Below are 15,878 nucleotides of genomic sequence, written 5' to 3' on the forward strand. Positions count from 1 at the left end.
ACCATATTACGTCCAAAACAGTCGGGCATTGTTTCTGATAGCAACTTTCTGATTGGCCCGTGGGTCCACATTTCAGATATTACGTCATATCGGACGCAAATCTGGATCAGCTCCGTTGTTCCCCCATTTTTAGAGATGTGGGTACGGAGGAAAAGAGAGAGGGTTTTATTTTCTGACGCTGCGTGAGTTTCCTGACACACCGGGGACACATAGTGATGTATAAAAGACATCAAAAAGTGCATTGTGCATGATAGGTCCCCTTTAAAGAGGCCTTTTGGGGTTTTACCTCTCCTGTAGTGTTCTATATAGGCTTTTGTAATGGTTTACAAAGGCCTGCTTGAACCACCTCCATTGGACTCCTTTGTTTACTTCCTGGACTCAGTGACATCACTATTTAACACTAGCGCTTCTATTGGCTAGCGCTCCAACACATTGTATGTGATAGGCTAAGGGGCGGGACATCTCTAAACAGTTGACCAATCACAACAGAGCCGGTCAGCTAACCAATCAGAGCAGACTGGGCTCTGGTTTCAGACAGAGGGTGAAAAGAGGTGCTGCAGCACAGACAGTATGAGAAAAATAAAGAGCTTTTTGAACATTAAAGCATGGAGACATGTCCCAGTAGAGACACTACATACTGATATACACCTGAACATCAGCAGGAGAGGACTCTTTAAAGTAGAGACACTACATACTGATATACACCTGAACATCAGCAGGAGAGGACTCTTTAAAGTAGAGACACTACATACTGATATACACCTGAACATCAGCAGGAGAGGACTCTTTAAAGTAGAGACACTACATACTGATATACACCTGAACATCAGCAGGAGAGGACTGTTTAAAGTAGAGACACTACATACTGATATACACCTGAACATCACCAGGAGAGGACTCTTTAAAGTAGAGACACTACATACTGATATACACCTGAACATCAGCAGGAGAGGACTCTTTAAAGTAGAGATGCTACATACTGATATACACCTGAACATCAGCAGGAGAGGACTCTTTAAAGTAGAGACGCTACATACTGATATACACCTGAACATCAGCAGGAGAGGACTCTTTAAAGTAGAGACACTATACTGATATACACCTGAACATCAGCAGGAGAGGACTCTTTAAAGTAGAGACACTACATACTGATATACACCTGAACATCAGCAGGAGAGGACTCTTTAAAGTAGAGACACTACATACTGATATACACCTGAACATCAGCAGGAGAGGACTCTTTAAAGTAGAGACACTACATACTGATATACACCTGAACATCAGCAGGAGAGGACTCTTTAAAGTAGAGACACTACATACTGATATACACCTGAACATCATCAGGAGAGGACTCTTTAAAGTAGAGACACTACATACTGATATACACCTGAACATCAGCAGGAGAGGACTCTTTAAAGTAGAGACACTACATACTGATATACACCTGAACATCAGCAGGAGAGGACTCTTTAAAGTAGAGACACTACATACTGATATACACCTGAACATCAGCAGGAGAAGACTCTTTAAAGTAGAGACACTACATACTGATATACACCTGAACATCAGCAGGAGAGGACTCTTTAAAGTAGAGACACTACATACTGATATACACCTGAACATCAGCAGGAGAGGACTCTTTAAAGTAGAGACACTACATACTGATATACACCTGAACATCAGCAGGAGAGGACTCTTTAAAGTAGAGACACTACATACTGATATACACCTGAACATCATCAGGAGAGGACTCTTTAAAGTAGAGACACTACATACTGATATACACCTGAACATCATCAGGAGAGGACTCTTTAAAGTAGAGACACTACATACTGATATACACCTGAACATCAGCAGGAGAAGACTCTTTAAAGTAGAGACACTACATACTGATATACACCTGAACATCAGCAGGAGAGGACTCTTTAAAGTAGAGACACTACATACTGATATACACCTGAACATCAGCAGGAGAGAACTCTTTAAAGTAGAGACACTACATACTGATATACACCTGAACATCAGCAGGAGAGGACTCTTTAAAGTAGAGACACTACATACTGATATACACCTGAACATCAGCAGGAGAGGACTCTTTAAAGTAGAGACACTACATACTGATATACACCTGAACATCAGCAGGAGAGGACTCTTTAAAGTAGAGACACTACATACTGATATACACCTGAACATCAGCAGAATATGGCCCTTTAACTCGAAAAATCCAACCAATGTAGAAGTGCTTAGTAATGTTGGTTAAGTAGTCTTCAGAGTTTTATCTGGTCTTAATAATAAACAGATCTGTTTTAGTCTTTAGAAACATGCATAGTCAGAGGGGAAGAGATAAGGAGGCAAAAATGTGAGGAAGACGTACAGATGGGAATGAACAGAAAAACTTGGTTATTGATGATGTTTGACAGAAACACTTCCTGCTGATTAACTCTGAAACAGATGTGGATGATGTGATTTCTATAGATCAGGTTAAACACTGTGAAACACGCCAGCTGCACAATCATGTTCACTGAGTCAACACACCTGAGTGTGTGTGTGTGTGTCTTGTCCAATCCAATCCAATCCAATCCATTTTATTTATATAGCACATTTAAAAACAACAGAGTTGAACAAAGTGCTGTACATCAACAACTGTATAAAAACATAGCAAAAATACATAAAAACAGACAGGACATGAAACAAATGTAATACGAGACAATGAATCCAGATCAGAAGCCACCGACTGAAAAACTCTCCTATATGACGTAAAAACAATACAAAACACTAGTAAGGTAAAAAATAAATAAATAAAAACCACATTTTACAGCACAAGTGTCACCTGTACAGTAAAAGCCAAGGAAAATAAGTGGGTTTTTAAGCGATATTTAAAAACAGGCAGAGTTGGAGCAAGTCTAACCTGGAGGGGTAATTTGTTCCATAAGGCTGTCTTGTGAATGGAGCAATCAGCAGCACACACCTGGGACACACCTTGCAGGCAGAAAAAATACCTGAGAGGCTGTTTTAAGTGACAGGGGGAGGGGGCGCGCTGTGTTTGTACAGAAAGGGACTCAAGAGACAGAAAAGAAAGAGGGAAGAAAGAAAAAAATACACCTTTGGAAAAATGGGAATGTGTTTTGGAAAGTGAAGACTTATTGAAAGACAGGCATGTAAAGAGGAAGGGTAGAATGTAGATATACTGTAAGGGTAAACAGAAACAAAACTAAGCGAAGGAAGGAAGGAAGGAAGGAAGGAAGGAAGGAAGGAAGGAAGGAAGGAAGGAAGGAAGGAAGGAAGGAAGGAAGGAAGGAAGGAAGGAAGGAAGGAAGGAAGGAAGGAAGGAACAACAGAAAGAAAGGGAAAGAAAAGTGGGAAGAAGGGAAACAGAAATTGAAAGTCAAGAAAGAGATTGATAGTTGACGATAAAGATAAATATGAGACAGGAAGAAAAGAAGAAGGAAAAGTGAAGACATTATAAAAAGCGTATTATTAGTCTCTCTTAAAAACCAAACGCATAAGTCCATGGGTTTAGAAAAACTCCTACTTCATTGGAGAAATAAACTATATTAAAACATGTAAACACATTTCTAAAGCCCGTTGTATCAGCTGCATTTAGGGTTAGGGGGTTAGGGGGTTAGTCTTAAACCAAGTCAGCATTAAATGCAAGTCAGTACATTTTTTCCGCCACCAGTGCAACAAAGTGGTTATAAGACGATGACAAAGCACAGCTACACATATTTTAAGCCTTGTTTCTTGTTGAGTTGAGTTTAGTTTGGTTGGTTTAGTAATATTTTTACTGCAGGAAATCAACACATTTAACTGTTTACTCTTTGTTTGTGTTGTGGGTCTTGTATTGTGATGGATAATGTGAACACAGATCATTGAAGCAGCCAGAGGATAATGTAATGTATATGAATGTTGGAGCTTTTCCCAGAATCACTTGCAGCTCCTGATTTGTTTACAGGCTGTGGTTTTGGTTTTGTAATTGGCCGCTGTGACCCTGACTCAGCCCGAATGCAAAAATATGACCATCATGTGACGCAATTATTCAAATAGCTTCAAGCCAACGCAAAATATATCCTTTAAATTACATAAAGTTCTTTATATGCTTAATTCATGGTCGTTAAAGGAGCTCTACTCAATGTGTAGATCCTTCATACAAAACCATGCTTTTATTGTGAAGTTTAACATTGTTTCGCACACACACACACACACACACGCACACACACACGCACACGCACACACACACACACACACACACACACACACAACATGCACACACACACACACACACGCACACGCACACGCACACACACACACACACACACACACACACACACACACACACACACACACACACACACACACACACACACACACACACACACGCACACGCACACAGTTGAAGCTTTATTTTCGTGCAGTGAGCAGACAGCCTGCAGTCAGTAGGATTACCTGCCCATTCATACACACATTAACTACAATCACCAGGAGGCCAGGTGTGTGTGAGTTTAAGTGTGTGAGTGTGTGTGTGTGTCAGTCAGTCACTATTGAGCTCCTCTGTTGCCTAAACACTGATCGTAAAAGAGATTTACTCTAATGATACCACACACACACACACACACACACACACACACACACACACACACACACACACACACACACACACACACACACACACACACACACACACACACACACACACACACACACACACACACACACTCAAATTTGACTCACGTTTCATCATTTTAAAGGTTCCAGTCTGCCGGATAAGCCTATCATGTACAATGTGTTTGAGCGCTAGCCAATAAAAGTGAGAGTGTTGTCATTCCTGAAGTAAACAAAGGAGTCCAATGGAGGCTTTTCAGGCAGGGAAGGAAGTGTGTGGGGAAGGAACACAGGGATTTTAGTCTTTGCAGACCATTTACATGCACAAAAAGCTTTATAACACACTACATGAAAGGGAAGCCCCCAAATAGCACAGTAGGCCTTCTTCTCTTTAAAACCTCCCCTCTTGCCTTCCTCACAGTCTCTCAAACCTTATCTGTCCATCTAAATTATCACTTAACAACAGAGTGGAAACATCATCTAGAAAACGTGTCTAAATAAAGATTAGGAGTCACCAACACCAGCGGGTTGTTTCCTGTCTTCTGAAAAAGGACTGTACAACTCTTTTCTCAAGGTTCAAGGTTCAAGGTTCTTTATTGTCAAACTAACATAGCTACAGAGTCATTATGTCGTTGAAAATCTTAGGTCACAGGCTTCTCCAACAATGCAACACAATAATACAGATAAGCAGACAATATTAAAAGAATATTAAAATATAATATATTAAAAGTAATACAAAAAGAAAAATAGTTTGACAGTCTGAAAGTTGTCACACGTTAAAGTCCCTTCACACCCTGCTGATGATCAAACTATCGATCTTTAAGGTTTAAAGATCGGTTTAAGATCAGTTTTATGAATGTTTCCTGCAGACTGCATCCCTGTCAGCTCCTCCTTATAATGTGGATTTTATATATTTTTTCAGTCGGTGTTTTCTTTTGTGTTTTATACATCTTTTGGCATTTTTTTATCCTTTTCTCTCCTTGTTGTGTTTTTCATCTGAGACAAAGGTCACAGAGGAAACGTGACAAATACATACTTTTATTTTAAAATGTTTTTAACGTTGGTAATGGTGTTTTTTTTAATGAATTATCTCTATAATATCATGGGTTTTTAAGTGGAATCACCTAACAGACTTTTCTTCTTCTGTGGTTTTTCTCTGCAGGTTGGTAGATGACCGCTGTGTGGTCGAACCGGCTGCTGGAGATCTGGAGAATCCTCCAAAGAAATTCAGAGGTAAGAGTGTGTGTGTGAGTGTGTGTGTCACTTTATAGTTGACAAACACAGCAGGAGTTACGTTAACTTTGTTTTTGTCAGGTGCGTCAGTAGGACATGTCACAACTGATCTCCTCATAGAGAGCTTCCTTTTATGCAACCTGTTTCTATTTAGTGATGTCGAAATATCCCTAACAGTTTTATTATTGAGGCCAAGTCTAAAAAGAAAACAGCAGTTGAATCATCATTCACCCGTTCAATGACAACTAAAACCACATAACAAACTGATTATTTTTCTTTTCCATTCTTAAAAAAACACATCCAAAACACAAACCCCCCTCCTTCCCAACATAATTGTTTTAATTGTTTCATCATCATCAGGAGGAATGATCTCATTGCACTTTCATTTCAAAGCATGTCTAGACCCTTCTCTTTGTACCACAAATAATAAAATGCAATATATAATGTGCATCCATTCGTGAAGAGAAACAGGACCAGACCTGGTTTTTGACCCCGGTCGATCTATTCCATGCATGTTTGGGAGATGAGTGAATATAGAGATAAAGAGAATTATAATATTAGAGGGGAAAGTCCCAAGACAGTCTAATCCTATAGCAGCAAAACTAAGGAACTTGTTATATTAAATCCTGAGCCAGTCCTAACTATGAGCTTTATCAAGGTTGCAGCCTCACACTCAGGGCCGCCCCTCCCTACAGGCCAATCACGCAGGCTGCATGGGGCCCCGCCTTGCGCAGGGGGCCCCGCCCAGAGGGCCTCAGCTGCTGTGCGCAGTTCTCTGCTCAGTTCTCCGCGCACCCCCTGCGAGAGTGAGAGTGAGAGGTGAAGGGGAGCACGTCTGTAACCCGACACCGTTGCAATGAATCGACATCTGACCAATCACGGCTTTGATACGGCCACTAGTGCAGGTGAAGAGATGTCGGTGAAAAGACAGTTTCAGTCCGGCGCAAAAAACAAAACATGAAGAAACTAGAGCATCACTCGAAGGTGGGTTATTGTATGAGTCAAATGTACAACTTACGAATGTTGTATAAGTCAAATTGCCAATTGCCATCTTAAAACATCAGCTGCAATTCACGACATGAAGAAGGCAGTCTCTGCAGAGCATAGCTATAGGCTAATGGAGATGCAGTTATTTCCAGCATTCTTTATTTACCATTAATTCAAGTATGTGATGCCTTTTATCTGCTAATGTACAGGAGGAAGAGTGATACACTGTCTGTCTAGTTGGCTTACATAACAGTTAAAGTTTACAGCCTAAAAAACATGGAGCATTTGTTCCCCTTTTATTCATTTTTATGTCAATTTGCACATTTCATGGTGACGCTCAGCCTCTCCCCTTAACTCCTAACAGTCATCATCATGTCAACCACAACACAAAGAAATACTGATAGAAATGTGTGTGTAGTTGTTGATACATTGCTGACAGAGGGAACTAGAATACAGATTTAAAAAATATCAGTTTTTGAGCATGTCATAAGCATGTTTTGTCTTGACTATATTACAACTATATTATAATAAAATAATATAGTATTTTTATTATTGAATTGATTATGATTATGATTATTAGTAGAAGTAGTTTATTTGCATTAATTATGTTTTTATCTTTTTGAGGCTAGTATTTGGCAGGAAATGCAAAATTCACCTGTAAACGCATACTGAGCGACATACATGCACATTTACCATTTACCTCACTGTATAAAAAAGTAACCGTTGATAATAATAATAAACAGGAATTATATTTGCAAAGTAGCCTACTTTGTTTCCAAAAAAAAAAAGTTCACTCCTGTCGGTTGGGGGGGGGGGGGGCCTCATCTCCCAATGTCGCTTGGGGCCCCAAGTTGGCCAGGGGCGGCCCTGCTCACACTCTAAAAAAGTGATTGTGTGCTTGATGGAGCTGACACAAGATGATGCATACATGACAGCGTTTCCACTGCAGCGGGTTGCTCGCTTTAAGCGTGCCGAGCCGAGCGGGGCCCGTTTTTTGTTGCGTTTCCACTTGGCCTAGTACCGGCTAGCGGGTCCTAATTCACAGTTTTTCTGGCCCCATAAAATCGTGGTTCTAGGGCCAGGAACAACCAGGCTGAGTCGGGCTGAGTATGCTAAACTAGAGAGAGAATCGCTGGCAAGGGGGCTACAACTACAACAAGATGAACATATTTGACCGTGATTTAATTGTAATACACGTTTCAAAATGATGCCGAAGTAACAACATACTGATAGCGGTTAGTAACAACCATGAATTAATGCTTTGACAAGTCTGCAGACAGACAGCAGGCGACAAACCTTTTAAAATGCGTGTTTTCTAAATGGAGATCAGCTAAGCTAACGTTATATATGCTCCGACCGTCGTCCACACTCACAACAACGACCTATACAGACATAAATAAACCAGCGACTGTATTCGCCATGACACAGGCAGTCTGTGGTTTGTAATTGTTTAACTTTTGTCTAGTTTCTAAACAGATATGAGGAGCTGTGAGCTCTGAGTGCTAAGAGCTAACGGCTGTGTTGTTTTTCTGGGGCGCTCATTGAAGATGACGTCACGACTCCGCCTACACTGCGTTACTATAGTAACTGCCCCAGTTCCTAAACTGTAATGGAAGCGCAGCATTAAAGTATGCCGGGCCTAATAAGGCCTAACCAAACCGAGCGAGGCCTGCAGTGGAAACGTGCCATAGTGTCCTGCTTTTAAACTATTGAAATGGAAAATATTTACGTTGATTTTGAGTTCTTCGGTGAGGGAAATGGAGGACATGTTGTCCGAAGAATTGTATTTATTAATTTTAAGTCTTAAAACATGAACAAATAGCGACAATTGGTGTCCTCAGTTCCAAATGCGATATTCTCCGTCCTCACCATGAGATCACACGTCGGCCTGATTCTGGTCCTGGGTCAGGTCTCTTTATAAGAACCATGAACACATCCAGAGTGCTGAATGAAATATAAATGATGTGTGTGAGTGATCTAAGTCCAGCTGCTATCATTAGACACACACACACACAAACACACACACACACACACACACACACACACACACACACACACACACACACACACACACACACACACACACACACACACACACACACACACACACACACACACACACACACACACACACACACACACACACACACACACACACACCATCTGCTCTGTTTGAGTTTGTGACAGTGAGCAGTTGAACTAGTTCACATGTAGATCAGAGTCACAGCTCAACTCAAAAGTCACACATTTTGGAACTTTTCGCGAGTACTTACATTTAAAAGTACCATGAAAAAATCAATTAAATACAAATAATCATTCATTTATGGCGCTTAATCTGGATACATGTTGGTGATTTCTTGACTTTCCCTCACACCACCAACAGGTCCGCTTTTCAAACAGTTCCTCCAGGAGTCAGCTCTCAGACAGAACAACCATATTTGGTCATCGGGCAGGAAATATAAATGTGACTGAAACTCTCTCAGAGACTTACTGTCAGACGCTTCAGCAGTTTAAAGATATGAAACCAAAAACAACCAATTAGCTTCAGGCGCTGCTCCACCGACCAATCAGTACTCTGGAACTAATCACCCACACCAAGAATGTAGAATAAATAGTGTTAAAAATGAAGATTAAAGGTATTTTGTAGTTCACATTTAAGCATTAAAATATCTAAACTGACCTATGTGACATATTTTGTTGAGTTGTGTACTTACAGTATCCCACAAACTTCAAAGATTAAATATGTTATTTTAATTAAGGTAATATATATGTGTCAGTGTTTAAGCTGTTGTAAATTGACCTATTACCCACATTTAAGGCACATTTTTAACTTGAACTTTTAAGGTTTTGGTGTTTTTAACTCAGATGAAGGATTTTAGTGATTGGACTTCTGGATCTTAAGTTGTCAGAGAAAAAAGTCGAGCAAACATTAGCAAGTACCAAACCCCATAGAAGAAGCACACATTTCAACATGAAGCGGCTTTATTCAGTGTTTCTCTCAGTTTGAATTGCCTTGTTTGTTTATTATTGAGAGTAAGACACCTCTGTGGATAATTCGGCTCATATTTAAGACGTGCTGAACTATGAACACTGAAGGAATCTTAACAGAAATGGTGATGAAGACAATGACTCCCATCATCCAGCGACACTTCAAATTGGCACCAACTACATATTTTATTACTGTTTTGACTCCTAGTGGCAGAAAGGGGTAGGTTTAGATATTACATAATGTGCATTTGACTTTAAATATAAATAATAAAACCTAAAGGAATTCTTCATTTTTCAAATTATTTTCTGTGACGTGTCAAAGAAATTGAGCCTGAATGATTTGTCAGTGCTTTCAGGTTGAATTGAACTGTATTTAAACACATATTTTCTATTATATCTGAATCTTTTCTGTTGTGTCTGTGTTTCCTCAGACTGCCTGTTCAAGGTTTGTCCCATGAGTCGATACTCGGCTCAGAAACAGTTCTGGAAAGCCAAACAAGCCAAACATGAGAAGGACAAGATCGCTGACGTGGTGCTGCTGCAGAAACTACAGGTAACACACACACCTCTGCTCACACACACACACCTCTGCTCACACACACTTCTGCTCACACACACACTTCTGCTCACACACACTTCTGCTCACACACACATCTGCTCACACACACATCTGCTCACACACACACACGTCTGCTCACACACACACCTCTGCTCACACACCCCTTCTGCTACACAACACCTCTGCTCACACACCTCTGCTCACACACACACGTCTGCTCACACACACATCTGCTCACACACACTTCTGCTCACACACACATCTGCTCACACACACATCTGCTCACACACACACACGTCTGCTCACACACACACCTCTGCTCACACACACACCTCTGCTCACACACACACCTCTGCTCACACACACTTCTGCTCACACACACACGTCTGCTCACACACACTTCTGCTCACACACATGTCTGCTCACACACACGTCTGCTCACACACACCTCTGCTCACACACACACTTCTGCTCACACACACGTCTGCTCACACACACTTCTGCTCACACACACGTCTGCTCACACACACGTCTGCTCACACACACCTCTGCTCACACACACTTCTGCTCACACACATGTCTGCTCACACACACTTCTGCTCACACACACCTCTGCTCACACCTCTGCTCACACACACTTTTGCTCACACACACCTCTGCTCACACACACTCTGCTCACACACACTTCTGCTCACACACACTCTGCTCACACACACTCTGCTCACACACACTTCTGCTCACACACACCTCTGCTCACACACACCTCTGCTTACCCACACCTCTGCTCACACACACTTCTACTCACACACACTTCTGCTCACACACACTTCTGCTCACACCTCTGCTCACACACACTTCTGCTCACACACACCTCTGCTCACACACACTTCTGCTCACACACACTTCTGCTCACACACACTTCTGCTCACACACACCTCTGCTCACACACACTTCTGCTCACACACACCTCTGCTCACACACACCTCTGCTCACACACACCTCTGCTCACACACACTTCTGCTCACACACACTTCTGCTCACACACACTTCTGCTCACACACACTTCTGCTCACACACCTCTGCTCACACACCTCTGCTCACACACACGTCTGCTCACACACACTTCTGCTCACATACACTTCTGCTCACACACACTTCTGCTCACACACACTTCTGCTCACACACACCTCTGCTCACACACACCTCTGCTCACACACACCTCTGCTCACACACACCTCTGCTCACACACACGTCTGCTCACACACACTTCTGCTCACACACACTTCTGCTCACACAGATAGACGTTTATTATCAACTGATGTGTCTTTCATTCTTTGATTCACGGTTCTCTCCTTTACATTGATGATTCAAATGATTGAGGCAAAGCTTCATTTATACAGAGAAGTGTTTTAAATAGGTAGAAACACTATTGCCAAAAAATACATAATAATCATAATAATAACACTTAAATAAAATCAATACAATTAAAGAATATATATATGTTTGGACTAAATAAAATACATATTTTCATGTAAAAATGACCCAACTACAAAACTCACTTTGAAGCAAAGAAAGCTCTTTTTTCTGTGTCTGTTACGATGCTCTTTAGCTGAATGTTAGTTGACTAAACTCATTTGAAACCTGACGCTGGTAAAACCTCCTCTACTTCCACTAGGAGACGATGAGCAGCACACCTGACTGTGTGAAAAAGTATTTGGTCAAGCATAGAAGAAGATTATTTATTTTGCATTCTGTGAACGCTGTGGAATAGTCAAGAATAAAGCTGGACATGTATCCTTGGTGCTAGCGCTAGTCATTTGATTTATTATCCACTTTTATTTCCAACAATTGTATTTGAACTTTGGAAATGTATGTTTTCTTCAGATTTGGACATTTTCTTTCTACATGTCAACTTTATCCTCCAAGTACAAAACAAGAAAATGTGAATGTGTGCAAAAGAAGTTGTTTACAAAGACATGTCCAACACAGAGAGCAGGATGTTATTACTATCCACTACAAATACTCTGAGTGATCATTGTTAATGTTTGGTTGCAACATATGTTACTTTATTCTGTGTGTGTGTGTGTGTGTGTGTATGTGTGTTTTGCAGCATGCGTCCAACCTGGAGCAGAAGCAGAACGAGACAGAAAACAAGAAAGTCCACGGAGACGTTGTCAAATATGGAACAGTCATGCAGGTAAAGTGCTCATACGTTCCAATAAAAAGAGGTTATTTATTGACATTAACATGAAACTGGGGCGCTGTTGAGTTCCTGCACTGGAAGTGAGGCTGATCGGCTCCACAGGAAACATGTGAAGGTTACTGATTGTCTCGGAGTGTTTGAAATAACAGAGATACGACATCCGAGATAAGATTGTATACAATAAAAGTTCAGAGTCATGGATCACTGAATACAGTATTCAGGAATCTGGTCTAGACCCTCTGAGACTGCATCATATCTGTTTGAATTATAATCATTCAAATCAAACGACTAGAAATATATTGATTTATAAAAAACACAAAGAATAATGTAAGGAGATGTGGAATAGCACAAAACAACTACAATACGACACAACATAACTACAGAAATGCAAAAACACATTCAAAAAACAGAAAATGTTAACATCGGGACACAACATAACTGTAGAGAGACGCAGCACATTCATGGAGGCGCAAAGCAAACAAGAAAAGACTCAAAAGGACTAAACAAATGCAAAATTCAGAGCAAAAAGACAGGAATTTACCACAAAAACTCACAGAATTGTACAAAAACCGCATAATTCGCCTTCTAAAAGAGACAAAACATATACAATGATGAAAAACCTACAAAACAAGCGTGGGCAAAGATTGTGTCTGTTCTGTTAAACACAAAACACTCTGTATAATGTATTCATATGAAGGAGGCGCTCTTTAACATGCTGTATTCAATGTCTCATAATTAGATAACTGGAAATGAAGCAATGTTCCCTTTTCTTTGAATATAGTTTTCTTGCAGTCCATCTTAATTCACTACAAACAGCCAAAGTTATTTCCAGTATGTTCCTCATTTCATTTGGGTCAATTCATCAAATAGAGTCAAAACACAGAGTACAACACGTAGTAAGCATGCATTTTACACTACCTGGTAGAGATGGAGGTCATTCTAAAGGCTTTTTGGGTTGGTAACATAACAGAACTATATTTTATGACTCGGACATGACTTTAGGAAAATGTTGTGTTTGTCAGGAACTCTTTTCAGCAGCAGGTGATTCCCCATGTGATGCTCTAATGAGTATTTATCTTATATTTCTCCAGGTTTATACATTGAACTAACTGAATTCATTCATAAAATAAAGTCACATAGCTTATTAGCATATCTACAGAAAAGAAAGGCGTCTTTAACTGAATGAACATACAACAACAATTCAAAGTAAACCATCCTATGAGGTTGAAGCTGGAGGAGATGGAGCTGGTTTTAAATGCTTTCCATGCTTTTGGGAAGTTGAATTAGCTCAGAGTTTAACTTAATCACAGTCCTGTAGTTAATGTCAGTTTGTTGGCATTGACAACCAGGTGATTCACACCACTCCCTTCCCCTCGCCATGGCAACATCTGTCCTTTTGACTTTGCCGATACATGTGAGATCGTTTACCACACACACACACGCACGCATGCACACACACACACACACACACACACACACACACACACACACACACACACACACACACACACACACACACACACACACACACACACACACACACACACACACACACACACACACACACACACACACACACACACACACACACACACACCGTATATGGGTTAAAAGTCTGTGGAAAATGTCGGTTGTGAAACAGCAGAGCGTGAAATTCCAACTTTTTACAGTGAGTATTTTCATCCCTTTATTAAAGTAAAGACTGATTACATGTCTAAATCTCTCTTTATGAAGCATTTTACATTTTTGGCATCCTTTAAACAAACACACACACACACACACACACACACACACACACACACACACACACACACACACACACACACACACACACACACACACACACACACACACACAATTACTTTATGACAGGGTTGTGCTGTGAATCGATATATTGCTATCTCTAGTCAGTGTCAATATTGACCCCACTTTCAAGCTGTAGATCTATCATCACACACACACACACACACACACACACACACACACACACACACACACACACACACACACACACACACACACACACACACACACACACACACACACACACACACAATCTGGGTGTGGTTGCTGTTGAAAGAAACTCTGTCAGATCATGATAAAGATTCCTGTAGGAGAAAGGTGTGTGTGTGTGTGTGTGTGTGTGTGTGTGTGTGTGTGTGTGTCAAAGGTGTGGAGGTGGTGACACGGATCACTTCATAATTCTACAGTAGAAATTATAACTGAACTGCACCTTCCTCATGTTTAAACACACACACTTCAGTTTAGACAAAGAGGCCATTATTACTGTTAGTGTGTTAGTTTTTAAATCTCATGAGCAGAACCTGACGACATGTTAGTGCCTCTATACCGTCGCATTTCATGATAAAAGTAAGAGAAACTAGAAATGAAGCGGCTGCAGAATGACTGTAGTAAATAGTATCAGTGGAAACACTCACATCTGGTTCGAGTCTGAACGTGAGACTGAGGAAAAATATATAATTTCGCTGCACATTATCGTTGCCTCCATACACATTCGTCTGTTTGCAATTTATTTATCTATAAATCATATTCAATGTACTTGTATATAGACTCTTCTTGCACTATTTCTATTTTATTTGTATTTACTTGCACATCTCAAAACATTATCTTGCACTATTTCATTTCTATTGTTATTTATTTCACTATTTGTATCTGTTTAATTTGTTTTACGTCCTATATATATATTCATGTTGCTTTGTGGGAGAAGCCTGTGAGTTAAGTTTTCATTCCCATATCTCCACTGAAGCTGACAATAAAGCCTTGAATCTTAAAATCTTGAATCTTGCACCAAACTGAAGTTTTATTTATTTGTTTATTCCACAGTTCTTTTAAAACAAAACATGTACTCTTCATATAATTAGACGTATTACCATGGAATTGTCTATTTTTCAGATAACTTCCTATCCAGTTCTGAGCTATTCCTCTTATTCCAATTTAGATATGAGGATGTTATGATCTACGGCAGGGGTGGCCAACCAGTCAGAGGTTAAGAGCCACATTGTTTCTATGTTACTGCAAAGAGCCACATCAAACACACAGTCACTGATACCGCTTGTTTCAGTTTTTTGTTTTCTGGAGACAAGATTTCAACCACGTCACTGATGCATCTTTGTGGCATTGGGATATATATTTTTTAAATCCTCTGGAGCAGAGAGAGGAGCTTATTGTTATTGATGAATGCATCAGTGTTTCTTAGGGTCAAAAACACTAAACTCACAACTTAAAATGAAAGCGTTTAGTTTATTTAATAAAAGAGCACATGTTCAATGCGAAAAGTGACAGTAGTTA

The 15,878-nt window shown here is 40.3% G+C and overlaps 1 protein-coding gene across 1 annotated transcript in view; it reads left to right on the forward strand.

The window, feature by feature from the left end:
* LOC117536300 (inositol 1,4,5-trisphosphate receptor type 3-like) overlaps positions 1-15,878 on the forward strand; it is a gene marked incomplete at its 3' end in the record, with an annotated part of 40,031 nt that overhangs the window by 11,444 nt on the left and 12,709 nt on the right. The window contains 3 exon segments of the mRNA XM_034201091.1: positions 5,762-5,832; positions 10,239-10,360; positions 12,477-12,563. Of these exon segments, the coding sequence (XP_034056982.1) occupies positions 5,762-5,832; positions 10,239-10,360; positions 12,477-12,563 (280 nt within the window).

The sequence above is a fragment of the Gymnodraco acuticeps genome, unplaced genomic scaffold (assembly GCF_902827175.1).
Source record: "Gymnodraco acuticeps unplaced genomic scaffold, fGymAcu1.1, whole genome shotgun sequence".
Lineage (NCBI taxonomy): Eukaryota > Metazoa > Chordata > Actinopteri > Perciformes > Bathydraconidae > Gymnodraco > Gymnodraco acuticeps.